Here is a 27,695-nt window from a genome sequence, read left to right on the forward strand (position 1 = left end):
ACTCAAGGAGATTCCCTCTACTGCATCCCTCCTCCTGGTCTCAGGAATCTCCATGTCCCCTGCAGGGCTCTCTCACTGACTCCAAGCACCTCCTCAACCCCTTACCTTTCCAGGGAGCACCTAGTTTAGTTGAATTCTCCTCAGTGAGCCTGAAACATATGTGCACGTTATTGGCCCCATTGTGAGGAGAGAGAGAGTGTGAAAACTGCCCAGCCTTTAGAAACACAATGCTGGGCTGTTTCCCGGCACAGGAAAGGAGATGTTTACAGGCTTGGCCTTTTTTTCTTAGTAACTCAGAGTTTCTTATTATATGACAGGCACTCTACTAACAGCTTTGCATGCATTATTTCATCTGCCTAGCCCAGCCCTGTGAACAGGTGACATAATCATTTTCCTTTTGCAATTGAGGAAGCAGAGTCTGACAGAGGTTAAGTGACCTGCCCAAGGTTGCATAGCTAGCACTATTATTAAATGGAACTCCCAGTTTGTCTATGTCCAGAACCGAATTCTTCTTTTTTTTGAGACGGAGTCTTGCTCTGCCACCCAGGCTGGAGTACAGTGGCGCAATCTCAGCTCACTGCAACCTCTGCCTCCTGGGTTCAAGCGATTCTTCTGCCTCAGCCTCCTAAGTACCTGGGACTATGGGCGCTCACCACCACACCCTGCTAATTTTTGTATTTTTAATAGAGACGGGGTTTTACCATATTGGCCAGGCTGGTCTCGAACTCCTGACCTCATGATCCGCCCACCTCGGCCTCCCAAAGTGCTGTGATTACAGGTGTGAGCCATTGCGACCGGCCCAGAACCCAATTCTTAACCTTTAAAGTATGATGAGGAGAAGGGTCAAGCCCTCGCAGGCCCATTTAAGGAGTTTAGGCTCAGTCTTGATGTGAGAAGTCACTGCTATTGGGTTTCACACTGAGGGTAACAGATGAGGTCAATATTTTGGTGGTTCACAGTGGCTGCAACTCTTTGTATTTCTCCTGTCCCAACCTACATCAGGCCTTCCCTTCTTCCTCCTTCCTTAATTCCTCCGTTTTCCCACCAGTTGGAAGGACTGGAGCTTTGTGGACAAAGATGAGAAGGCCCGTCTGCAGCACCAGGTCACTGAGGATGGAGAGTTCTGGTGAGTCCAGAACCCAGGAAGACCCAGAAGGGTAAGGGATGGGGAAAAGAGGGGAAATCTCAGACGTCAGTCCCCAGCTGAGGTTATCAGATTCCAGCCCTTGAGAGATGTGGGCTGTGTTCTTCTCCTCCAGCCCAAGGCCCAGCAAGGATGAGGTTCTGAGAGGAGCCTTCCAGGCCACAGGGACAACTGAGCCCAGGACCAGACCAACATGACATGGCTCTTGCCTCCCCTGTGCCCCTCCGCCGCATACTCTATTCCAGCCACATGCACCTTGGCCTTAGCACAGTTCTTTTCTGAGCCTAGGAAGCTCCACTTACCCTGATCTTCCAACGTCAACCTCACCGTCTCAGGTTGCTTCTACTCAGGCTTCAAGTCTCAGCTTAAGGAGAGCCCCCTAAGTTCCCCCAGGACTGGGATTAATTTATGGTGCTCATCACCCTTAAAATTGTTTGCTTGTCTGTTCTTTCCCAAACAATCTCTCCTTTCCGTGCACCTGGCACAGCGCCTGGTGCACAGCAGTGGGACACACGGTAATCTTTTGGAGAATGGAATTTCTGTTGAGCTCGCCCATCAAGATACATGAGTTGGAGTCATTGTTTTTTAAGATTTCTGCACCTTATTGTTCATAAGTTATACTTCAGTTTCTTAAAAAGGAAAAGTATGTAAATGAAGAATGAATGGATAGGAACAAAAAATGAAAATGGATTTTATGGGTTTCTAATTTTTATAGCCATGTTATTTGTATTCCAATTACAACTGATCAGAGGTGCAGAAAGCTTTTAGGTGTATTTATTAAGAGAGTTGTGTTAGAGTTGGAAATCACATTCCTCATACCATATGAAAGCAAAGCCTCATGACAGTTTGAGTATTTTAGTTTCCTTTTCTTCAGATTCCTTCATATTTTTCAGCTTGAAGAGGTATATGTAGAATATAAGTTTGGACATAAACCAACAGGCAAATTTGTAGCAGAGCTTTTCTCATTACGAGGAAATTTGAGTTTTCCAAATCAATGATGATAATAAAGCTTAAGCAATAGCTAAGAGCAGTCGCTTAGAAAACGAGATGCAAGCTGGGTATGGTGGCATATGCCATAGTCTCAGCTACTTGGGACGCTGAGGTGGGAGGATCGCTTGAGCCCAGGAGTTCAAGTATAGCTGGAATAACATCATGAGACCCCATATCTAAAAAATAAAAACAAAAAAAAAAAAGAAAGAAAATGAGAAACATGGCTTGTGGCCAATATGTTAGGGAAAAAAAAAATGTTCTCTTTTTCTTAGTTCCTTTTGGGAAAATAATAATTCTTCTGTCAACATATTTAATGTCTGACACTGTGGCAGACATTAAGTATGTTGTCTTACACTTGGGAAGGCCAAGGTGGGCGGATCACTTGAGGTCAGGAGTTCGAGACCAACCTGGCCAACATGGTGAAACCCCATCTCTACTAAAAATACAAAATTTAGCCAGGCATGATGGGCGTGGGCCTATAATTCCAGCTACTCGGAAGGCTGAGGCAGAAGAATCACTTGAACCCGGGAGCCAGAGGTTGCAGTGAGCCCAGATTGCACCACTGCACTCCAGCCTGGATGACAGAGTGAGACTCTGCCTCGGGAAAAAAAAAAAAAAAAAAAAAAAAAAAAGTTGTCTTAGTATAATGTCAAGGGAAAGGTTTTTTGTGTTTTTATTACTTTATTTTTTAATTTATTTAAAAACTACAATAGAGATGGGCCTTGCTATATTGCTCAGGCTGGTCTCAAACTCCTGGGCTCAAGTGATCCTCCTACCTTGGCCTCCCAAAATGCTGGGATGTGGGCCTGGGTAACATATGGGACCCCAACTTTACAGAAAAATTTAAAATTAGGCAGGTGTGGTGGTGTGTGCCTGTAGTCCCAGCTATTTGAGAGGCTGAAGCAGGGGGTCACTTGAGCCCAGGAGGTTGAGGCTGCAGTGAACTATGACTGTACCACTGCACTCCATCCTGGGCAACAGAGCAAGACCCTGTCTTAAAAAAAAAGTGCTGGGATTACAGATGTAAGCCACCACACCTGGCCTTCTATTTTTTATGGATATATCATAGCTATATATATTTTGGGGGTACATATGTACCCATATTTTGGGGGTACATATGATATTTTGATACACATATACAATGTGTAATGATCAAATTAGGGTAATTGGGATACCATCATCTCAAATATGTATCTTTTCTTTGTGTTGGGAACATTACAATTCTTTTCCTCTAGCTATTTTGAAAGATACTATAGGCTGGGCATGGTGGCTTATGCCTGTAATCCCAGCACCTTGGGAGGCTGAGGTGGGTGGATCACCTGAGGCTAGGAGTTTGAGACCAGACTGGCCAACATGGTGAAACCCCATCTCTACTGAAAATACAAAATACAAAAATTAGCTGAGCATCATGGCAAGCAACCTGTAATCCTAGTTACTTGGGAGGCTGAGGCAGGAGAATCCCTTGACCACAGGAAGTGGAGGTTGCAGTGAGCCAAGATCACGCCATTGCACTCCAGCCTGGGCAACAGAGCGAGACTGTCTCAAAAAAAATATATATATATATGTATACACACACACACACGTATATATACAGACGTGTGTGTATATATACATATATGTATACACGTATACGTATTAAGTGTGTGTGTGTATATATACGTATATATATATACAGTATGAAAGCAAAGCCTCATGATAGTTTGAGTATTTTAGTTTCCTTTTCTTCAGATTCCTTCATATTTTTCAGCTTGAAGAGGTATATGTAGAATATAAGTTTGGACATAAACCAGCAGGTAAATTTGTAGCAGAGTTTTTCTCATTACAAGGAAATTTGAGTTTTCCAAATCAATGATGATAATATGTATACAGTTTACTTATATATTTTACACAATACGTATATATTTTAATACATATATATGTGTACACACACATATATATACACATATATATGTCTGTATATATATGTGTGTATATACACACACACACTATACTATAAATTCTTGTTTAGCTGTGTTTGCCTTACTGACTGTGCTACTGAGCACTAGAGCCTTTTTTTTTTTTTTTTTTTTTTGAGACAGAGTCTCACTCTGTTGCCCAGGCTGGAGTGCAGTGGCGCAATATCGGCTCAATGCAACCTCTGCCTCCTGGGTTCAAGTGATTCTCCTGCCTCAGCCTCCCAAGTAACTGGGATTACAGGTGCCCGCCATGACGCTCAGCTAATTTTTGTATTTTGTATTTTCAGTAGAGATGGGGTTTCACCATGTTGGCCAGGCTGGTCTTGAATTCCTAGCCTCAGGTGATCCACCCGTCTCAGCCTCCCAAGGTGCTGGGATTACAGGCGTGAGCCACCGCGCCCGGGTGAGCACTAGAGCTTATTTCTTCTATTTAACTGTATTTTGTATCCATTAGCCACCCCCTTTTCATTCTCCCCTCTCCTTCCCTTCCCAGCCTCTGGTAACCACCATCTACTCCCTCTTCCATTACATACACTTTGTTTTAGCTTTCACATATGAGAGCATGCGACATTTGTCTTTCAGGGCCTGGCTCATTTTTGAATCATTGTTAGGAAAGATGGTGGTTTGGAGTAGATGCATCAGAAGTGACAGCGTTTGCACTGAAAAGGAAACAAGAGGCTCCTCTGGGACCCTGGCCAAGTTCCTGTGACTGTTTTATTATTGTGCGTGTTAGCCCTGGGGTCTTCCACTCCCAGCCCTCCTCACCTTTTCCCGTATGGGTCTCTCTTTTCTTCCAACCTCTCAGGATGTCCTATGAGGATTTCATCTACCATTTCACAAAGTTGGAGATCTGCAACCTCACGGCCGACGCTCTGCAGTCTGACAAGCTTCAGACCTGGACAGTGTCTGTGAACGAGGGCCGCTGGGTGCGGGGTTGCTCAGCCGGAGGCTGCCGCAACTTCCCAGGTGAGAGATGCTCTTGATGGGGGGAGGGTCCAAGCAGAACAAGTTCCAGGCAGAAGAAGCCTAACTAGCGCTTATGAAGTCTCTCTGTTCCAGATGTCCACTATCTTATTAAACTCTCCCTATTTTACTGAGAAGGAAACCACCATGCTGAGAAGTTTGCAGTAGGGAGCTGGTAGTGACTTTGAAGCAGGAAATTGTGGGAACAATGCAGATGTTGCTTGACTTATGATGAGGTTATGTCTAGATAAACCCGTCCATCTTTGAAAACACCCTGAGTCGAAAGTGCATTTAATATGCCTAATCCACCAAACGTCATAGCTTAGCCTGGCCCACCTTAAACATGCTCGGAACACTGACCTTAGCCTAACTAACCTCAGCCTAACCTTAGGGCAAAATCATCTAACACAAAGCCTATTTTACAATACAATGTTGAATATCTCATGTAACTTACTTAATACTGCACTAAAAGTGAAAAACAGAATGGTTGTATGAGTACTCGAAATCCAGTTTCTATTGAATGTGCATCACTTTCACATTGTAAAGTTAAAAAATTGTAGCTGAACCATCCTAAGTCGGGGACTGTGAGTACTGTGTCAGTAACAGTAAGGGCAGTATTGGAGAACCAAGTTAGCAGCTGCTGCAATAGTTTAAGTCAGAGATGATGAAAACCTAGACCAAGTCAGTAGCAGCAGAGATAGAGGGGAGAGAGCAGATTTAGGGAGAGCATATTGGGTGATGTATGGAAGGAAGAATAAAGAATGATGTCAAGATTCCCAGTTGGGGACCTGACAACATTACAACATAAGACACACAAGACTGGGTGGGTGGCTCACGCCTATAATCCCAGCACTTTGGGAGACAGAAGCAGGTGGATCACTTGAGCCCAGGAGTTCAAGACCAGCACAAGCAACATAGTGAGATCTCATCTTTACAAAAAATTTTAGGCTGGGCGCGGTGGCTCAAACCTGTAATCCCAGCACTTTGGGAGGCCGAGACGGGCGGATCACAAGGTCAGGAGATCGAGACTATCCTGGCTAACCCAGTGAAACCCTGTCTCTACTAAAAAATACAAAAAAACTAGCCGGGCAAGGTGGCGGGTGCCTGTAGTCCCAGCTACTCGGGAGGCTGAGGCAGGAGAACGGCGTAGACCCGGGAGGCGGAGCTTGCAGTGAGCTGAGATCTGACCACTGCACTCCAGCCTGGGCCACAGAGCGAGACTCCATCTCAAAAAAAAAAAAAAAAAAATTTTAAAAATGAGGCAGGAGGATTGCTTGAGCTCGGGAGGTTGAGGCTGCAATGAACCATGATCGTGCCATTGCACTCCTGCCTGGGTGACAGAGTAAGACCCTGCCTCAACAAAAATAAAAAAGACAAGAGAAAAATATCAGCGTGTTGTTTTTGGTGGAGTTGACTGTGGGGTTATAGGGAAAGGAATTTAGCTTGGGACAAGGAAAGGCTGAGGTTCCTGTAGAGTATCCCAGTGAAGATTTGTAATAGAGTATTGGATGCGCATATTAGATGGCACTTGGTGATATGATAAGAACTCAAAAAATAAAAGACCAGAAACAGTGGCTCATGCCTGTAATCCCAGCACTTTGGGAGGTGGAGGCAGGCAGATCACTTGTGGTCAGGAGTTCAAGACCAGCTTGGCTAACACGGGAAAACCCCGTCTCTACTAAAAATACAAAAATTAACCAGGGATGGTGGCGGGCGCCTATAATCCCTGCTACTTGGGAGGCTGAATCAGAAGAATCGCTTGAACCCAGGAGGCAGAGGCTGCAGTAAGCCGAGATCGTGCCACTGCATTCCAGCCTGGGCAACAGAGCCAGACTGGGTCTCAAAAAATAAAAAATAAAAAAAAAAAAGGTAAGAGAGATTGAGGCTGGGATATATGGCTCAGGCATCATGAGTGTGTAGGGGGCAGTTAAAAAGCAGAAGTAAGAAAGATTACCTAGGGAGGCAGGAAGGGTGAGGTAAGAGGAGAAGAGGCCGAGACCAGATTCCAGACACCAACAGCGTTTAAGGTGCAGGTAAGGAAAACAAAATCATCAGCAAAGACTGAGAACGAAAGCTCAGAGGAAGGAAGAGCCACACATCCGGTCAGTACAGCTCTATCTGTATAAAGGGAGCACCCCGCCCCCCGCATAGACAAATGCCTGAATCGTGTTTTCTGTTGATATTTTCTAAGCACCTAGATGCAGGGCATAGAACTAAATAGGTTCCCTCTGTCTCATCTCCTTCCTGCCCTCTGAGAGGCCCCTCTGAATGCATGTTTCCTTTCTGGGGGGGCAGATACTTTCTGGACCAACCCTCAGTACCGTCTGAAGCTCCTGGAGGAGGACGATGACCCTGACGACTCGGAGGTGATCTGCAGCTTCCTGGTGGCGCTGATGCAGAAGAACCGGCGCAAGGACCGGAAGCTGGGGGCCAATCTCTTCACCATCGGCTTCGCCATCTATGAGGTGTGCAGTCCTGATCGGCTCCAGCCCGGGAAACATACTTCCCCAGCGAGGACGCTTCCAGGGGCTTCTAGAGGGGTCCTCTGGCTTCCTCGATATTCAGTGACCCCCAGAGCTCCTGGTATCAGGCCCACTTGTGTTAGTAATAAGCAAAAAATGCCAGGGGGGCATCGGAGCAGCAGTGGGGTGGGCCTGGCAGGACGGGTGCTGGGGATCAGGCTTCCACATGCGGGCTGCAGTTGCTGGCATTCCCTTCCGCAGGCTCCTCATCCCCATTCAGATCTGAAGCATCTTCCTTTCTGTTTCTCCTCAAGGTTCCCAAAGAGGTATAGCAGCAGCAGCGGCCAGCAGTTGTGTGCAGCACCACCCAGGGGGCCCCGAGTCTGTCTGTGGCTCATCGAGAAGCTTCCTGGTGGGGTGTGTGGGCAGGACTGTGATAGGAGAGGGCCTTGCCCGCGTTAATTCCACTGCAGAGCAGGTGCCTCGGGGCATTGCATGACCTGTGACTACCACCCCCAGATGTGTACTTTCCCCCTCGCACCAGACACTGCGTGTCACACGCCTTTGCACACGCACCCTCCATGCTCACAGCCACACACACAGTCACACAGACGCATTCTGAGGGTGGCTGCCCTCTTGGGATGGAGGAATCACTTCCCTCAGAACCCAGCCAAGTCCTCTAGGCCTTCTTGGGGGTCCTTCCAGCCTGAGGGGCTCTGGAGCTGAGGAGCAGCTGTTCTGGTAAGTGTCCCTGAGTGTGGGGATGGCACAGTTGCCATTCACTGTGAATCACAACAGAAAAGGAAGTGAGGTAGGGAGGCTATTTAAGCCTTGGGAGTCTGAAGTAGGGAGGTTGAGACTGTGACATGGGTGACCAGGGAGTCGGGAAGGGACCCTCGGAGGTGGCTGTGGCAGGACAGGGCGTCCCTCCCAAGCGGCTCACGTCCCGCGGGCTCTCCCATGTCTCAGATGCACGGGAACAGGCAGCACCTGCAGAAGGACTTCTTCCTGTACAACGCCTCGAGGGCCAGGAGCAAAACCTACATCAACATGCGGGAGGTGTCCCAGCGCTTCCGCCTGCCTCCCAGCGAGTATGTCATCGTGCCCTCCACCTACGAGCCCCACCAGGAGGGGGAATTCATCCTCCGGGTCTTCTCTGAAAAGAGGAACCTCTCCGAGTGAGTGCCCGCCCAGCTTTCCCACCTGTTTCTAAAAGCTCACGTGGCCCACTCCAGAGATGGAAGGCGTGAGGCAGCTAGTCACATCTCCTCCAGAGGTCCTGGGATATGTTGACCAGCTGAACGTCTTCTGCTCCTGAGCCACTGGCCACATTACCCCCATTCATTCACTCATCTGTTCTGCAGATATTTATTGAGCACCTACTATGTTCCAGGCACTCTCCTAGGCACTAGGCCTAGAGTACTGAAGTAAACAGAAAGAAATCCCTGCCTTCATGGAGCTTAATATTCTAATATGAGACAATAATGGATAGGAAAAATATACGTAGCACGTTAGATTTGGAGAGGCGATATGGAGCAAAAATAAAGTACGGAAGAGGGATAGGAGGTGTTGGGGATGCTTGAAATTTTAGGTTAGCATGGCCAGGAAAGCCACATCCTGTCCCTGGTCACCATAGACGAACTCATAGCCCCTGTCACTCTGATCTCTGTCCTTGGAAGACGCACCAGGTACATGGGTAGGTGGCTGGCCATGGGGGGCTCTGAGCAATGCCAACAAGAACCTGTGTGCCTGGGCTTGGCTGTTGGGGATGGTGCTGACATGGGCTGGTTCCTGGGGTTGGGGGTGTTAGTTCCAGGGGTTCTCTAGAGGCTGGTCCTGGCTTGGCCGCGGGAAGCCGTGCACCAGAGCAAACCCTCCACGGGCTTCCTGCTTGCTTCTGGTGACACTGAGACCCCACATGTCTGTGTTCCTCACAGGGAAGTTGAAAATACAATCTCCGTGGATCGGCCAGTGGTGAGTGGTTTAGATCTTCTGTGTGGAAAGTCCAGAGGGTACCCTTCTCTGACCATGCAGGGGACAGATGGTGCAGGGGACAGATGGTGCAGGGGACAGTGGGCAGTGGCAGAGGGAATGGGAGTCTGGGCTGTGCTGAGCAGTCCCTCCATGGCACTGCAAATCTTGCTTGGCATGGCCGGAAGTAATGGGCCTTATGCACCGGGGGCCATTGAGGCAGTTCAGGGGCTGGGAATTATGGGAGAGGGTCCTGGAAGGGAGAAGCAATTTGAACAATCAGAGGGAGGGAACAAGACCACAGGAAGGGATGACAAGAGCCGCAGTGAACACTGGATTCTGAGCCTGGATAACATTGGATTTCACACTTAGAGAAAAGAAAGTAAGCTGGTGCGGACCTGGTGTCGACACCTGGATCCTCCACCTACCAGTGGGGTGACCCGGACAATTTCTATAGTCGCTCTCACTCAGTTTCCTGCTCTGTAAAACGGGGACAATAATGTGCCTCGCAAGCCTTTTGGGAGGTTTCATCAATGAGATGATGTATGTGAAGTGTCTGGCACAGCATGGGCACTCAAACAGAGGTGTTTTTCACATTTTACACTTTACAAGGTACTTTTCACATGTGTTATCGCAATACTTGCGAGGTTTCTGAGAGGTAGACGGGGTTATAATCCCTGGTGTTCAAGAAAGGAAGTAGGGGCTCAATGGGGTTGAATGACTGCTCTGAGTTCACAGAGCTCAGTAAGTGGCAGGGTTGGAATTCACATTCAGACTCTCTGACTCCACGCTGAGGCCAGCCCCCGGCAGTGCGAAGCCCAAAGTCTGAAGCACAGAGTGCTGTGTGTTGGGCTCTCTGTGCTGAGTCTTGTGACTGCCTTGGGGCTTTGGGCTGTAGTCAGTTGGCAGTCTGTGGGGATGACATACGTCAATGGGAGGACAAATACCCCTCTGAACAGCCTTCTGGGCAGTGAGTCATGGTCATAAATCTGACCCTGACCCAGGTCTCTAAGTGCCTTCTGAATGACCACAGGCGATTGGTTTTAGTGGTAGGTGTGGGGGGGTCTGTTCTGGTCATCTGGATGCTGGTCATCGGTGTACAGTATTGATCAGGACCTGCAAACTCAAAAGCTTACAGGAGCTGGCATGTCACCTGAGTAGAGTAGGCAGGTGCAGGGGTTTTGATGTCCCTGCACTGACACAGTTGTCTGCAGTTCTCACCTGACATTTGGCTCCAGTGTGGAGGGTCCACAGGAATGTTGGGGCCATGGGCAATCTGGAAGACACGGGGAGCAGCGGCCCTCGGCTTAGCGGATAGTTGCCACAGGGATTACAGGCCCAGGCAGCCTGCCAGAGCTGCTGCTTTTACCAAAGAAAACCTCCCTATGGTAAATGGTTGCTCGAAGATTTTTTAAAATATTCTATAAATCAAAATCCATTGTCAGGTCAGTTTGAGTGAGCCATGTTTTTGGTGTTTTAGTAACCAATTTCATTTTTATTATTATTTCTATTTATTTATTTATTTTGAGATGGAGTTTCGCTCTTGTCACCCAGGCTGGAGTGCAGTGGCGCGATCTCGGCTCACTGCAACCTCCGCTCCCCGGTTCAAGCAATTCTCCTGCCTCAGCCTCCTGAGTAGCTGAGATTACAGGTGCCCACCACCACGCCTAGCTAATTTGTGTATTTTTTAGTCGAGACGGGGTTTCACTATGTTGATCAGGCTGGTCCTGAACTCCTGACCTCAGGTGATCCACCCACCTCGGCCTCCCAAAGTGTTGGGATTACAGGCGTGAGCCACCGCACCCAGCCACCAATTTCATTTTTTAAAAAAAGGAAGAAAGCAAGCCTTAGCCAGAAGATCCTTTTCCTTGCCATATGCAGTAAGAGTAAATTACAAAAACAATGGCAGAGTAGTCACTGGTGTCTGGACATGGGGGAGAAAGAATTCTTTTCTCCCTTCACCCTCCATGCCCTTTTTTGGCTCCATGTGACTCAGATTTCTGGACCCCGGAGCCTCACCCCCAAGCTAAAGACCAGGATACAGGGAAGCCAAAAGCCACTGGCCATTCTGGCAACTTGCTTTTCACTTATTCTGCATTTACTGTTTCCTTTTCTTGTGCAGAAAAAGAAAAAAACCAAGGTAGGTGTGTGGGTAGAGAGCACGAAGTGTGTGTACTCATGCATGTGTGTGCATGCGTGTGTGTGCATGTGTGTTGGAGCTCATATGCATGCATGCACCAGAGTTGCCTCCTCCTCCCCCTCCTTCCCTGAGCTCCTGCTGGGGCTGAGAGTACAGTAATGACAGCTGAGATTTGCTGGGGGAAGGCTACGTGCCAAGCACTCTTCTAGGTGATTTCCATGATTAATTCCATCCTCACAACAGCCCTATCCCCATTTTCAGAGGGAGAAAAGGTACAGACAGATTGACTAACTTGCCCAAGGCCACACAGCCAGGGAGGGGCAGAGCCAGTACTTAGAGCCAGGCAGTCTGGGTCCAGAGTCTGTGTCCTGAACCACAAGAGGCCATCATACACCATCAGATTTGGTGCTAGCATTTCTGGTGGTGCCTGGTGGTGATGGATCCATCACAGGGGACCTCTGGGTACTGGTGCTGGCCCAGACCAGAGCTGACACTCATCAGGCACTACCACATGCCAGGCACTGTGCTTGGGGTCAAACTCTCTTTTTGTGTTTTTTCCCCCCAATTATAACAGTATCTACAAAGTAGGGTGCTGTTATTTTTCCCCTTTCATAGGTGAGATAGACTCAAAGAAGTGAACTTGCCCAAGGAACAGAACTAATAAGTGGGGAAAATGGAACTGGAAACCATGTCTGTTTACTCCAATACCTGTGTTTCTTGCCCTCTGTCTCTGCTGCCAGGCCCCTACACTTCAAGGCCTGCATTGTCCAGACCCACACTCAGGCCTGCTGGCGTGTGCCTGGCAGGGATGCTCCATGGCCACATCACATCCATCCTACACATCCTCCCTCAGACTGTGACCTCCATTTGCTCTGGGATCCCCACAAGCTTCAGCTGCTTGAGCAAGACACTTTGCTTAGAAGGCAGAGCAAGCCAGGGCCTCTGGAGCCTGCTGGGAGCCAAAGCTGGGGAGCCGTTTCCATGGGTCTGTCTGCTTGAGCTGTCCTAGATGAGCCGCATGGAAGGGCAGTGACGCCTGAGCCCGGGCGGGCTGCTTTTCTGCTCTGAGAGGCTCTGCCTGCCCCGTTGTTCTCTTCATTGCAGCCTCAATCCCCACAGCCTTGCCTTCCCTGGGCTTTCCCTACAGGTGCACCGCACCCACCAGTGTTGGCGCCATGCAGCAGCCGCTCTCCACCCTTTTCATATCCTTGTCACTTGCACGAGCATGTCTTGAAAATATCCCTTGTTTGTGTAGTATCTTAAATGGTTCTGCAGTATGATTTTGCATTCCGTATCTCATTTGATCCCCACAAGAGCCCGATGAGGAGGGAAAGCAGGTTTTACTATTAAAGGATGAGTAAACTGAGGCCTGAGAGATTTCTCATATGAGGGGCAGGGCTGGGATTCCGGCCCAGTGTTCTGATGGCTCACCCACTGACCATGCCGCTGATCCGTGTCCTTTTTCAGTCTGTACTTTGCAGAGTCCTAGAGGATCCTTGGAGGTGCCTCAGTAGCTGCCATGGTGATGTGGGGTGCTGAGGGCAAAGAGCTCTGTTCTCATTAATCAGAGCAGCTCTGTTTCTTAATGACTTTATATACACGGTGTTTCTGCAGGAAATTTAATTTGAACAGTGTTTCCATCTGGAAAAAAAAAAAAAAGTCCACAAAATACTTGACAATCACTGCACTTTTAGCATTCTTAGCATTTCACATGCTGAACTCAGTACTCCACCATGAGGAGGGATGGAGTGGGTATGAAAAGATAAAGAACTGAAGTCACACGGCTTGTCAGTGGCAGAGACAGAGCTTGAACTGAGGTTGAAGAGCTCCCGCCTGTTCTTTTCCTCTTCTCACTGGATAAAGCTGCTCCGAGAGAGAGGCTGCCTCAGTGTGCCTGTTCAGACTGTAATCCTCACTTCCTCCCTGCCCGCTCCCTCCTTCCCTCCTCTCTCCAGCCCATCATCTTCGTTTCGGACAGAGCAAACAGCAACAAGGAGCTGGGTGTGGACCAGGAGTCAGAGGAGGGCAAAGGCAAAACAAGCCCTGATAAGCAAGAGCAGTCCCCACAGGTGTCTGAGCACGTGGCATGGGTGGGAGCGGCCAGCGCACTACGGGGGCTTCCTATGCGCTTGGGATACACGGGCTGGAGGCTTCCCAGGGGGTTGTCTTGAACATCTAGAGGTTTGGATTCGTCCCACTGACCTTTTCTCTCAGCAAGTTCCCCTGAAATTCGGGCTGCTGCTTGGGTGAATATCCCAGGATGGGGATTCCATTCTAGGAGTGGACTGGCAGGCTGAACCTCCCATGGAGCTGATCCAGCCAGGACAGAGAGAAGGGGAGGCAAAGGCTGAGACAGAATCAGCCCAGACAGAGAGAAGGGGAGGCAAGGGCTGAGACAGAACCAGTTTGAGAGTAGATCTAGCCAGGACAGAGAGAAGGGGAGGCAAAGGCTGAGACAGAACCAGCTTGAGAGCAGAGGTACAACTCCTGTCTCCTGGTGTCCTTGAGCATTTTACAATAGGGGGATAAAGAATAGGAGCAGAAAGTGGGGCTGACATCAGAAATGGGGTCCTCTAGGGCTCACAGGAGGGTGTTAGATTGGAGTGGGGTGCTTAGTGGAGGTGAGCCTTAGAGGCAAAAGTCTTCAGACCAATCGAGGCCTCTCTTCTATCCATGGCCTCGTGCACTGGGGCCTAGGGGAGGTTCTCTGAGGACTTGGCCTTGACGACAGAGTGGCTGGAGGAATCAGAACAGTCAGACCTTTGACCTGCGGGCACCTTTGTTTGGAATGGTCGGGCCTGGGATGGTGGAGGCGGCTCTTGTGGGTGGGGACTGGGGTGATGGGGAGGAGGCTGTCTGTGTCTGCATGGCCGCCACATCTTTGGCTGGGGGCGTCAGGGCTGGAGAGGTGTGGAGTGAGGTGTCACTGAGGCCTCGATGCATCTCACTGCAGCTCACCGGTCTGCATTTGCCCCTGTCCCAGCTCCTGCTGTCACCTCTGGCCGTTTTAGGCACTTGGCTCCCTTGGCCCAGAGGAGCTTGCCCCTCAGGCCTGTGCACCTCTGACCCCTGTGAACCAGTTTTCCTTTGTGCCTCCACAGCCACAGCCTGGCAGCTCTGACCAGGAAAGTGAGGAACAGCAACAATTCCGGAACATTTTCAAGCAGATAGCAGGAGACGTGAGTACCTCCAAGCCCAGGACGCCCACAGGTGCTGCTTCTCTCCTGGATTAACTGCTCAGATTACCAATTATTTTGTTACTGTTTGGTAGGGTCATTTTGGACTTCGGTGGAGCCACGGAATGTGTGTGTGGCACAGAAATCCACAAGTCCTTGAGTTTTGGACTGCCACATCCACTGGTGGGCTCAGAGGCCTTTTTGCTCTGCTCACGGTGGTCCTGATAGCTGGGGTGCAGTATCTGGCCCCCGTCTTCCTCAGAAAAGCCCTAGCTTCCCATGACATAACAGCACCGACAGGGATTTCACAAACACGGCCAGCTGGAATTTGTTTTACAAAGCGTCTGCGCCAGGAGCTGCTGTACTCCTGAACCATGACCCTCCTCTCCCTTCCTCCTCAGGACATGGAAATCTGTGCAGATGAGCTCAAGAAGGTCCTTAACACAGTCGTGAACAAACGTGAGTTGCTCAAACCAAATGTGGGGGGTGGGTGGGGAGTCCCATTGTCTCAAAGCACCTTCTCACTCTTCTCCATCCCCCCAGACAAGGACCTGAAGACACACGGGTTCACACTGGAGTCCTGCCGTAGCATGATTGCGCTCATGGATGTATCCTTCCTGCCGCCCCTTCCCGACCCTCTGTCATCAGCCCACGGGGGCCAAGGCACCATACAGGGTGCCCAGTCAGGCAAAGGGCCCTAATTTGTGCCCAGGAAAACACTTAATTCAGAACCTGATTCAGAACATCTTGGATACTCCTCTGAAAGGGGTTGTTAGAGGCTGAAGGGGAGGACGTTGGGTTGTAACTGCCCTAACCCCTGTGCTTCTCTCAGGCCTGGGATCCTGCCCAAGCAAAAGTGGCCCTTAGGAGTTCGGCTCCCTGGGTTACAGAGTAGGTGCAATCTCTGACTGGTGGCGGAGTGGAGGGGAGGGTTAAATACCACAACAGGGTTAGGACAGCCCAGGCAGAGTCTTCTAGACCCTCCCTCCAAATCCAGGGGGATTTTGCTATGTGCTGTGTAGCCCTGACCTCCCTCCTCCAGACAGATGGCTCTGGGAAGCTCAACCTGCAAGAGTTCCACCACCTCTGGAACAAGATTAAGGCCTGGCAGGTGGGAAGAGAAAATGAAGTGTGGGAGTGAAGAACGGGGTTGATTTGGAGATTCAGTGTGTGACCTCCATCCTCAAATTTTCTATTGCCAGAAAATTTTCAAACACTATGACACAGACCAGTCTGGCACCATTAACAGCTACGAGATGCGAAATGCAGTCAATGACGCAGGTGCTAAGAAGGAAGGGGTGGGAGGGATGTGGACCCGAGGCGGTGGGAGCAGGAATGGGAGGGGACTAGGCTACTAGGACCCCACTAGAGAAAGGAGAGGGAAAGGGCTTCTCATTTTCCTTTCCCAGGTCACAGGGTGGCCGAGAGGCAAGAAAAATAGAAGGCAGGCCCAAGGCCTCCAGCTCCATGTCCCCCTTTAACGTGGTCCCCTCCACAGGATTCCACCTCAACAACCAGCTCTACGACATCATTACCATGCGGTACGCAGACAAACACATGAACATCGACTTCGACAGTTTCATCTGCTGCTTCGTCAGGCTGGAGGGCATGTTCAGTAAGCGGGGGAGAGGGGCTGCCCTCCGCTTTCTTGCAGGGGCAGTTGTGGCAACAGGCATCTCACCTGATAATCTCCAGTCTGCCCCATCCAGGCGCAACAAGGTCCAAGGCCCTCTTTAGGCCCAGAATGGGATGGCAAAGCTGGTGATTCTCTGCCTGCAGATCTTTGTGCTGATGAGGGACAGCACTGGGCACATGGTCCTCTTTGGGAAGTTACAGTAGTACAGGTAGAGTGCACCTGTAACTGGCCTCTGGCCTGTGCCTTCTTTCACAGGAGCTTTTCATGCATTTGACAAGGATGGAGACGGTATCATCAAACTCAATGTTCTGGAGGTAAAGCATAGGCACAGCCCATTCCCCCTGCACATTAAAACGCAAGGTGAGGGTCAGCAAGGCAGACTGGACCCACGGTGTGCTCATTTCCACACAGTGGTGGAGGGAGGGGATAGGAACAGAACGTGGAGGGAGGCTCAGCGGGCTCACAGGACACATGCACTTGAGGCCCAAAGGGACCTCTGCCCCCCCAGTCACTCGATGCTGGAAAACATGCACCTTCTTAGGGAAGATCTAGGAGAAAGGAAACAGTAAACCACTGCTGCTTGGAAAATCTTCCGGAGGTCTGACCTACTGGGACTGTTCCCTTTCCTCTTGCCCGTAAGATTCCTGGGGCGCGGGGTCACTCTTTTCTGATCTACGTTCTGATCTTGGGACTTCTTTCAGTGGCTGCAGCTCACCATGTATGCCTGAACCAGGCTGGCCTCATCCAAAGCCACGCAGGATCACTCAGGATTTCCATCTCGCCCTCTATTTCCAAAGCCACGTACCTCAAAGGACCCAGCAGCTGCACCCCTGCAGTCCTCCAGGCACCTCATCAGTCCTGTTCCTCCTCCATTTTACCCCCTCCTCATCCCTGATCAGTCATGCCTAGCCTGGCCCTTTAGTAAAGCAGTGAGGTAGGAAGAACAAGCCCTTGTCTCTCTGCCGTGTGGAGGAAAGTGCCTGCCTCTGGTCCGAGCCGCCTTGGTTCTGAAGCGAGTGCTCCTGCTAACCTTGCTCCAGGCTGTCTGCAGAAGCACCTGCTGGTGGCACTCAGCACCCCCTTGTGCTAGAGCCCTCCATCATCTTCACACTCTCCCACCATGGACCAGGAACCAAACCAGCACTGGGTTCTGCCTGGTTATTTCAGGAGAGGCCTGCTGTGGGGTAAACTCACTCAGTGGAATAGGGCTGGTTACTTTGGGCTGTCCGACTCGTAAGTTTGGCTGCATTTTGAAAAAAGCTGATCTAAATAAAGGCATGTGTATGGCTGGTCCCCTTGTGTTTTGTTGTCTCACATTTAGATATCAGCCATAGCATGACTGAATGGCTTCCAATCCTACACTCACCTATGACCTAGAAGAGAACAATGAAAAACATACACAAAAAATCTTGAGCCCCCCCTTTAATCATGCCTATTGCTATTTCTTGAGCATAGGAATTGCTCAGATACTTTCCAAGACATAAAAGGAAGGCAGAGGAATAGTTGTTACTGTAAAAGACATCAAGAATAAATGGGTTATGTACAACAGGAGGGGCCAGTTACCTGAATGTAATGGAGTGGAGATTGAGCTGTCCTAGCTCCTCTGTTCACTAACTGGCCTGTCGTGTGACCGTGGACAAAACTCTGAATGCAGCAGTTTGCTAAACTTACCTGGACCATGGCCTGTGGCATATCTACAGGCATCCTGTGTTTTCCACCCAGTTTCCTTCTTCCTCGCTAAGCCAACGTGGAAAGGGCTGACCATGAATATGCAGACAAGGTAACGAAAGTAAACTGTCAGTTAGTAAAAGTACTTTATTTTCCTCTTGTATTTGCTTTATATCTTGCTTTACAAAGTTATGAAGTTCACAGCTTTATACCAAAATGTAAGAAGGCTATTTGCTTATAAACATTTTTGCAGTCATCTGATTTCATTCTTGTAATCCATATTCAATATTAAAAAAATCAGAAACCAAGGGTGCTGGAGCAGCTCTAGGGCATATATTTCTCTTAAATAGGAGAAAGATTTTCAACAGCTTTTCCTCCTTGACACGCTCCTCTCCCAGTTTATTTGGGTCACTACCTCGAGTTTAGAGTGAATCTGGGAAATTCAGTCACCAGGTAACCCAGCAGGGCTGTACACTTGGGCTTGGAGGAGGTGAGGTTAGAGGTTACTGTCTAACACAGTAGGTCTGGTTTCTATGAGGAGCTCACATCCACTTGCATAGGGAACTCAGTCTATCCCAAATCACCTCCACCACAACTTCTATTCCCGTCTGTGAGACCGCTTCTCTTAAACCCGAGGAACCTGATGATTTGGGGGCAGGAATAAAACCATTATTTTATAAATGTGGCAGGTATGGCCTTCATAATTCTAGAAGCTCCCGTTTAGGTAACAGAAACAAAATTGAGAAGCAAGCATAAACTGCAGTTATTTGAGCAAACCAGAGCATATGTGCTGTTCAAATCCCACTTCACAATATACTTCAATCTCACCTCCAATGAATTCTCTTCCATAAAATATACCATTCCACTAAGTATATACCTACTCCCACCAAATCATTCACATGCCTCATCACTAAAGTTGTCCATTGTGTAATCTACCAGAAAAAAGACAAAATAAAACCTGTGGCAAGCAAATAATCACTTAAACAGTAATAATATTGCCTCTAAATTAAAGGTAAGTCAGGAGCTGAACACTCAACTGTTAACTCTTCTGGGGAAGAAAAAAGTTTTTCCCACAAAAGCAGGAGTGCAGTAGTAAGTAATGACTTTCTCTCGAATTCAAGTAACATCAGGTCAAGATAACCTTTGCTGTTAGAGTTTTGTTTGCATTGTGTGGAATTGCTTTATAAACTGAGTAGAGAGGTATGCCAAAATTATTTTTAACCTAATTAAAAACTCTCACATAAAACTTGAAGTGACATATTTCATCAGAACAAACTGCCATTTTAACACTAGCATAGGTACACAAAAGGATTTATACTATGGTTTTCTTGGCTTTAAGCCATTAGAAGTAGGCAAAAGCAACCAAGAATAACATTCTAAAAGTGGTTCCAACTACTTTAAAGACATCAATCAGTTTTTGTCAGGTCACTTAATGGTTTCCTTCCTTCACAAAGCTACTAAATGCCAGAGTCAACAAAGATCCCTGAGCCACAGCTCTTCTCTGAGGGGAAACAGGGTTATAATAAGTCACAACATTGTGGAAGACATTAAAAAAAGAAGGCAAAGTTCTGCATAATTTTCAAGACACTTGTAAGTAGTAACACACAACCATAAGCAGCCAAAATGCTTATGGTCCCTTTATTTCTTAACAGAGGGCTAGAACGGTTCATTTTGGGTAACATGCTAATCTGGTGTTAAAAGAATTTCATGTGTTCTTGAAACAAAGGCATTATTACTGCCACTGCTTCAAAAAAAGCCTTCGTGAAATGAAGAAAAATATGACAAGTACAGGTTCCCACGCGTACACATGCACACAAAGGAACCTGCACACTTGCACGTACACAGGCAGATACAGACACACAGTTCCACCAAAGCGACATCCAAATCGGAGTTCTTGCTGATTCTACCAGTCTGTAATACTCTCAGAAGTTCCCCACAACGGCCCGACACCTCACCTAGCCTCCTCCTGCTGCACAAAGGCTCCTCCACTCTCATCTTTTCCACACATCCTCAGGCAGGGCAGAAGGGCACTATGCGGCAGAGCATTCGAGGCTCTCTCAGCACACAGCCAGCCAGCATGAAAATGCGGCTTCACTACAGCCCAGAGAAAAGGGCCAGGTTTAGTCATCGATCCAAATGCATCTTCCCGGGAAACGACCATTCCCAAACACACAGAACAGCTTGGCTTCTCTGGATATCCTTATAGGAAACAGGGGTGAGAGGTGGGAAAAGCTTCTTAATCTCATACAGAAACAGCACGAATATTTAACACATTTTTTGCAACAAGATCTTCTCTGTTCTCCATTAAGCATCACATAAATTTCACTAGTGTGGTTAACAAAATGGCTTTCCCCAAGGACAGAAGTCAAGAGCTTGTGGGGGCATTTATTATCTAGTACTAGGCCATTCATTATCTCCTAGATTAACCTTTTTTTGTTTTTTGAGGTGGAGTTTCACTCTGTTGCCCAGGCTGGAGTGCAGTGGTAGGATCTTGGCTCACTGCAACTTCTACCTCCCAGGTTCAAGTGATTCTCCTGTCTCAGCCTCCCAAGTAGCTGAGACTACAGGCACACGCCACCACACCCAGCTAATTTTTGTATTTTTAGTAGAGACTGGGTTTCACCATGTTGGCCAGGCTGGTCTCAAATGCCTGACCTTGAGTGATCCACCCACCTCGGCCTCCCAAAGTGCTAGGATTACAGGCATGAACCACCAAGCCCAGCCTTCTAGATTAATTCTTAACATTTTTTGGATCAACTAAGAACCACTGGAGCCTTTTCTGGAACAAACACGTACTCAGTCTCACACACAATTTCTGGGGGTTCCCAGACCCTCTTGAAGCCTATCCATGAACCCCCTGGTGAAGTCCCCCTGCCCGATAGCCTGAGGGAACACATGTAAGTAGATGTGTGTGCACTAATAGGGGCGAAGACAGACCTGGATGCTCTGCAATCCCAGAGAGCATGTCCCAAAGCTTGGTATGTGGCCCTGGGCTCCTCCCCCTTATTTTCTCTCTCTGAAGAAGCTTTCTGAGGTTTTTTTTTTTTTTTTGAGACGGAGTCTCACTCTGTCACCCAGGCTGGAGTGCAGTAGCGCAATCTCGGCTCACTACAATCTCCGCCTCCCGGGTTCAAGCAATTCTCCTTCCTCAGCCTCCTGAGCAGCTGGGATTACAAGCACACACCACCACGCCCAGCTTATTTTTGTATTTTTAGTAGAAATGGGGTTTTGCCATGTTGGCCAGGCTGGTCTCCAACTCCTAACCTCAGGTGATCTGCCTGCCTTAGCCTCCCAAAGTGCTGGGATTACAGGCATGAGCCACCACGCCTGGCCACTTTCTGAGTTTTGAGGATCCAGAAACAAAAGGCTGGAAAGCAACACTTCTACAGGTTTACTGATGAGTCTGGAGAAAATCCAAAAACAAAGCCCCACTGAGGGTTTGTGAATTTGGCTGTTCTCAGTGGCCAGGCAGTCTCTGCTCCACTCTTCTTTCCCACCTAGCAGGGAAGTGAAGGCAAAGAACTGTCTCAGAAACAAGTCTCTAGGAAGTCTGCTTGAGGTCCTAAAAACCGTATTCAGATGCTTTATTCTAACCCCTTCTCCCCCACCATCTTGGGTGCTGCAGAGGGGTGGAAAACACCCATGAGCCCAGAGGAATACTGGATGGCTGCCATCAGTCTAGGCACAGCCATATAGTGGGAGAGATGGAGGCTGGCAACTGAACAAACCAAAAAGGGTTCAAACCGACATTAGGCTTGCAGGGTCAGACGCTAGAAAGGAAGATAAAGGTACACCTCCAGCTGCAACAGCCTGACAGGATCTGTGGCAGGTAGTGCCCAGTTCAACAGCAAACGTAAAGGTAGACATTAGGTCTACGCACTGCCTCACACTGAGCTTTCTATCCACATTTACAGAGGTTTGCTAGGAAGTGGTGTTGTAAGGACTTGTCACCATGTGATTTGCTTTCTGAATTCCTAAAATATGGTCAGCAGAGCAGCCACTGTTTGTCAAAAATCTACTGTGTCCTTTAGCACTTAAAGCCAGCTCTGTCCATCTATGAAGCAAGAAAACAAGGACACACACTGCACATAATTGTTAAGAAAGAAAACTATTTGCTTCCAATTTGAATACCCAGCTATTACAAATGGAGAAATTAAAACTGATCCCGAAAGTCTAGCACTTAAACAAATTTGTACTTGAAAGCCTGACTATAGGTTTAAACCATCATAAGAACATAAACTAAACATTGCAAACTGAAGTCAATAAAATATACATATGATTAGGGTCAAACTGGGTAACCAATTAGGATCTGTATCTTTAATAAACACCTGGAGAACGCAAGTAGCATAAATCACTATATGCCATGCTGTCCCAGAGGAGTGTGGTTCCCTAACATCTGTCTAAATCTATTTAAAACCTCCAGCACGAACTTAAAGAGTAATCTATCATCCCATAGAGCTGCCCAGACGTATGCTAGAGGCCTGGCTAGTAACCGCTTTCTCCTTCCTTGCTTCACCAAGGAAGGGAAGAGAGTGGCCTATGTGGGGGGCTGATGTGAAAATAGTTCAACTAATGACTTCCCAACGTGGGAGGCAAACAACTTCATGAATCAATTTTGCTGTCATCTTCAGCGTGTCGTTCAATATGTCCTGCAGCATCCTAGGAATGAAGGAAAAGGACCCATGAGAGAGAAGTTGAGAGTAAGACAGGAGAAAGCCAAAGCCAAGGAAAGTCGCGTGGGTCCATTCCACCTAGGATCCAGACGGGAAAGGCAGTCAGGAGCCAGTACTTCGCTAACTTACATGAAAGCGTGTTCTTAAAGGTGAGCTGCTGTCTCAGCACGAGAGCACTGTAATAAATCTCCAGGTTCAGTTACTGGATTTGAAACATCTGAAAACATTCTCTAGGCCCTTTCTCAAAAATGACCTAATTCTTCATTTGAAACTTCATTAAGCTACCCCCCAAATCTCTGAATCATAAAAAAAAAAACCGTAGGCCCTCCCTATATATGGCAATTCTCAATAATAAAACAAAAAAGGTTTTCTAGCCCCTGCTCTGAGCAGTCTACTGAATCCCAGGCGAACCTCAAGTCCCACTAATGTACCTGTTTGGATCCTTTCCTAGCAGTGAAAAAAGCATCGCAGTTCTTCCAGCGACATTTCAGAGTCTGGAAGTTGGGATTAGTGTGGTCGGTCAGCAAGTGTTGTTTTAAATGATCTACAACGCCGAATATCAGAGAGCAGCCATGCCACTGGAGAGAAAGAAAATGAGGGGACTCGGTGAAAAAGGGTGCAGTGAACGTGAATCAGAACAGCCCCTACCTGGATCCCATAGGCACTATGGAAGCAAAAAGCCAGCCCCTTATTTTAAATTTATTCTTGGCTAGAAAAGACAACAAAGCCAAGGCGACCAAAATATCAGCATAACGAGGAACCTTGAAAAGACTGGAAAAATCTTTTGCTATTTTGATATTTTGAGAGGGCAAAGCACTAACATAGCAATTACAACTTCTTAAATCAGAAAAAGGTCAGCAAATATTTATGGATAAATTACCATAAAATTCTGTTGAAACTGTATTTTTTATGTTGCCATCATGAAATTGAGTTTCTTTCTTAGTTTATTCAACACAAAAGACAAATACCTTTCCTATTGTACCAAAAGGGCTTTTCTTTTTTTTTTTTTTTTCTTGAGATGCAGTTTCACTCTTGTCGCCCAGGCTAGGGCGCGATCTCGGCTCACTGCAACCTCTGCCCCCCAGGTTCAAGCAGTTCTCCTGCCTCAGCCTCCCAAGTAGCTGGGATTACAGGTGTGCACCACCACACCCAGTTAATTTTGTATTTTTTTTTTTTTTTTTAGTAAAGACAGGGTTTCACCATGTTGGTCAGGCTGGTCTCAAACTCCCAACCTCAAGTGATCTGCCCACCTTGGCCTCCCAAAGTGCTGGGATTATAGGCGTGAGCCACTACGCCCGGCCCGAAAGGGCTATTTTTAACAATTCTAAGAACTACTGAATGTAAATGTGAAAATAAAAATGTCTGATAAAGAAAACTACATTTGTGGAAATATTTATTGCAGAATACTGTGTTTGCCGTGGAAGCCTGACTTTACTCACAGCCTTTATCACTTGAATCTCAATCTTACGATTACCTACTTATTTTTTTAAGCTATAATTTTACTTATAAATGTAGCTTAATTTCATGTATTAGAAAGCACAAGCCAGTGTCTTATGCTTCCCAAGTGGTGGCTCAGTGAGAGGTGGCACTTTGAGAGGCCGAGGTGGGTGGTTCACTTCAGCCCAGGAGTTCAAGACCAGCCTGGGCAACACAGTGAGACCCTGTCCCTACAGAAAAAAAAAAAGAAAAAATACAGGCTGGGCGCGAGTTCAAGACCAGCCTGGCCAACATGGTGAAACCCTGTATGTACTAAAAATACAAAAATTAGCTGGGTGTGGTGGTGGGCGCCTGTGTTCCCAGCTACTTGGGAGGCTGAGGCAGGAGAATCGCTTGAACTCCGGAGGTGGAGGTTGCAGTGAGCTGAGATCATGCCACTGCATTCCAGCTTGGCAACAGAAGATTCTGTCTCCAAAAAAAAAAAAAAAAAAAAGGGGGGAATGCAAAGTTAAATTTCTCCTCTGTCAGTACTACTCCATCCTTCTCTCTATAAAGTCAGAGGTATCTTTCCCATTTCTCTCTATAGATTAACTCTATTTGTGTACTCTGCATCCTGTCATTCAGTAGTGCCTCCTTATCCATGGTTTTACTTTCTGAGGTTTTAGTTACCTGTGGTTAACTGATCTTCAAAAACATTAATTGGAAAATTTCCAAAACAAACAATTCTTGAGTTTTAAATTACACACTATTCTGAGCAGTGTGATGAAATCTACCGCCATCCCACTGCATCTCACCCCTTTGTCCAACATATCTACACTGTGAATTGTCCCTTTGTCCAACATATCTACACTATATTGGCTACTGCCTGTTAGTCACTTAGCCCTCTTGATTACCACATCAAAAAAACATTGACCATATCCCCCTTGGATTAAGAGGAACTGTACTAGATTTTGCTTGCCTTCACTGAGAAAATTAAAAAGCAAAGATAGTAATGTGTAGAGAGCTGAAAAGTCACTAGGCTGTGGACAAGTGTAAAGTCGAATTTTAAAATGGAGAGTGTCAAGTTCATGCCATCAATGCTGAAAAGGATCTTAGGGTTTTAGGGAAAAGCTACCATTGTTAGAACTGACAAAAAAAAATTAAGGCTTATAAGAAATAGTGTGAAAATTTTAAGGGTTAATCATCAGCCCTCACCCCAAAATAAAAATCACACAATTCAGCCTGATGAACTAAGGTTTGGAACTTACAAGACCTTAAACTGTTTTTATTTGCCTATTCCTCAAAAACCAATGAGGACACAAACCAAACCGTTAATACTAGTAATCTCTGATGAGCGGGAGTAAAAGGGATAGTACCATTACCAAAATAAGCACTTCCACTTTTTATTTCATATATTGCTGTACTGTTGCTTTCTAAGCATGTATTGATTTTATGATAAACAAAACCACCACCTAGGAGACAGCCTGTGATCTACAGTGTAAGGCATAAAGTAGATGCTAAAATATAAAATGCTACACTGATGCTAATGAAGATCAATTAGTCTAGGGTGAAGCAACCTCTCCAAGTCCAGTGACAAGAAGAGTTTCACTCCTTACCCAACAGCGGTAATTCTGCATCAGATTAAGCCTCACGGCCTGAATACTGCCATCATAACAGCCAGTGTAAATCTGGAGAAAGACAGGTTTATAGTGTCAGACCAAAATACATACAAACTACAGAACACCCTCAAAACAAGTCACAAGCTCCTTGAAGCAGCTACAAGAAAACAAAAACCTAAATCAAAACCAGCTCCAGAGTAGTAGAATGGGAAAGTAGTTTCCAGATCTTCCAGTCTAGGTATTTTGCAGCTGTGCTCCTTAGAAAGCCACTCGGGACCAGGGCAGAGAGGAGTGGCAGGCCTCAGAGGCACCCACTTGGCCTTTCTACTTTAACTGGGGTAGCCCTGGTTTCTATTGGGTGCTCTGTTAGGAACCTGCATTTCACTGGAAAAGAAAGGATTCTACCACTCAGAGTCTGAAAAACATCCATAACTTAAAAGTAAAAAAAAAAAAAGGCTTAGCAGGGTTATGTGAGTTGGTTTCTACTTTTAGATCTGCTGTAGCCATGCCACACTGGCCAAATCTCCTGACTCCATTCCAGTGTTCTATTCAGATCACGTCTCTGGAAAAGGCACCACTCAGTTTTTTGAAGCATCTTAAATTTACCTTCTATTTAACTGTAGTTGATACTACCATTTTTATTGTAATAATTTTGGCTGTTAATAGACAATGGAATATTCAACACTGTCCCCTGGTTACTTCCCTATTATGCCAAGAGATGGGAAGGTACTTAACAATGAGGCATATCAGAAGCAGATGTCACTTTTGGAAGTGACAAGAATTTTTTAGCAAACACGTTCAAAAGCAAATATCTGACATGACAAATAACACTTACCATGCTTTTATGGATGGTCATACACATAATCATGTCTTTGTGTCCTCCATAAACTTGTAATCGATCATGAGACTTAGGCAGAAGAAAAAAAAAAAAGAAAGAATTAAAGTTATTTATACCTTGCGTTTAATAAGTACAGTCCCTAAAGGCCTTTGGCAGGTTTAAAACCACACCTGAGGTGCTAAGTGGAAGCACTAGTAGCATTCTAACAGAAATATAATCTAACGACAATTTTTCTTTTACATTCCACTATACAAGGAGGGAGCTGGTAATTAGAAGTAATAAAATCAATTTTGTTAGAATCAGAGTTTCAAACTTGAAATTGCACACAAGGAGAAGTATAAATTAACTAGAACTAGAAATTAAGTTTTGACACCCATGAGCCAGATCAAGTGTGTCAGAGCAGTTTCTGAAAGTTGTAGTCCACAGGCCAGCTTCTTTATAATTATCTAGAAAGCTCATGAAAATGCAGATTCCTGGGTTCCATCCTACCTTACTGTATCAAAAATCAACACTAAACTCAAATAGACAATCTCCCCAAATCATTCAAGCAAAGTACTGAATCTAAATTCTACCTGTAATTCATAGACACGAACAAATTTATCCAGGCAAGCAGTCACCATCACTTTTCCTAGGATATTCACCACTGTCACTGCGTGATTGTGACCTTTATAGATCCGCACGAGCTCACCAGTCTGTCAGAAGAGAAGTAAGAGTCACCAGACTGACTTTTGAGACTCCTTCCTGGTTATAATTCTATAATTCTAAGAGGCATAATTCTGAGAATACTATACATGTACAATTAATACAATTAATAGCATTAACTGTACAAATAGTATTAACAGTATTAACTTTAACAGCAGAAGTATTCCACAATCATTTATCACATATACAAAATATATGGATTGTATCCTGATGGAAAGACTCTAATGTCATGGAAAGAAAGCGGCCAAAACTCTACCTGTATTTACAGCCTTCCAAGTACTTTTACTTTTTTCATTTCACTGGATCTAGACCGCAAGTCTATCAGTTGGGAATTATTATTCT

General features: G+C 46.8%; 2 protein-coding genes across 43 annotated transcripts in view; one reads left to right on the top strand and one right to left on the bottom strand.

The window, feature by feature from the left end:
• Nucleotides 1-17,730, top strand: part of CAPN3 (calpain 3) — a 60,791-nt gene extending 43,061 nt beyond the window's left edge. For 16 of the 32 annotated variants that reach the window (XM_077939177.1, XM_077939183.1, XM_077939185.1 and 13 more), the window contains 16 exons: nt 1,049-1,126; nt 4,895-5,055; nt 7,348-7,517; nt 7,829-7,840; nt 8,484-8,692; nt 9,452-9,488; nt 11,608-11,625; nt 13,581-13,694; nt 14,727-14,804; nt 15,203-15,260; nt 15,345-15,409; nt 15,844-15,912; nt 16,004-16,082; nt 16,300-16,416; nt 16,693-16,751; nt 17,139-17,730. In XM_077939177.1, the coding sequence (XP_077795303.1) occupies nt 1,049-1,126; nt 4,895-5,055; nt 7,348-7,517; nt 7,829-7,840; nt 8,484-8,692; nt 9,452-9,488; nt 11,608-11,625; nt 13,581-13,694; nt 14,727-14,804; nt 15,203-15,260; nt 15,345-15,409; nt 15,844-15,912; nt 16,004-16,082; nt 16,300-16,416; nt 16,693-16,751; nt 17,139-17,165 (1,351 nt within the window). In that variant the 3' untranslated portion in view covers nt 17,166-17,730. Of the gene's footprint in view, nt 1-1,048; nt 1,158-4,381; nt 4,493-4,671; nt 5,056-7,347; nt 7,518-7,828; nt 8,256-8,483; nt 8,693-9,451; nt 9,489-11,607; nt 11,626-13,580; nt 13,695-14,726; nt 14,805-15,202; nt 15,410-15,823; nt 15,913-16,003; nt 16,083-16,299; nt 16,417-16,692; nt 16,752-17,138 lie in introns of those variants that run through there. The other 16 variants (XM_015142033.2, XM_077939189.1, XM_077939188.1 and 13 more) reach the window with 10 other exon arrangements.
• Nucleotides 17,731-18,232: 502 nt separating this feature from the next.
• Nucleotides 18,233-27,695, bottom strand: part of ZNF106 (zinc finger protein 106) — an 81,950-nt gene continuing 72,487 nt past the window's right edge. For all 11 annotated transcript variants that reach the window (XM_077939162.1, XM_028850784.2, XM_077939161.1 and 8 more), the window contains 5 exons: nt 27,224-27,343; nt 26,649-26,720; nt 25,811-25,882; nt 23,210-23,356; nt 18,233-22,764 (listed from right to left, as the gene is read on the bottom strand). In XM_077939162.1, the coding sequence (XP_077795288.1) occupies nt 22,708-22,764; nt 23,210-23,356; nt 25,811-25,882; nt 26,649-26,720; nt 27,224-27,343 (468 nt within the window). In that variant the 3' untranslated portion in view covers nt 18,233-22,707. The remainder of the gene's footprint in view (nt 22,765-23,209; nt 23,357-25,810; nt 25,883-26,648; nt 26,721-27,223; nt 27,344-27,695) is intronic.

The sequence above is a fragment of the Macaca mulatta genome, chromosome 7 (genome assembly GCF_049350105.2).
Source record: "Macaca mulatta isolate MMU2019108-1 chromosome 7, T2T-MMU8v2.0, whole genome shotgun sequence".
In the NCBI taxonomy this organism is placed as follows: Eukaryota; Metazoa; Chordata; class Mammalia; order Primates; family Cercopithecidae; genus Macaca; species Macaca mulatta.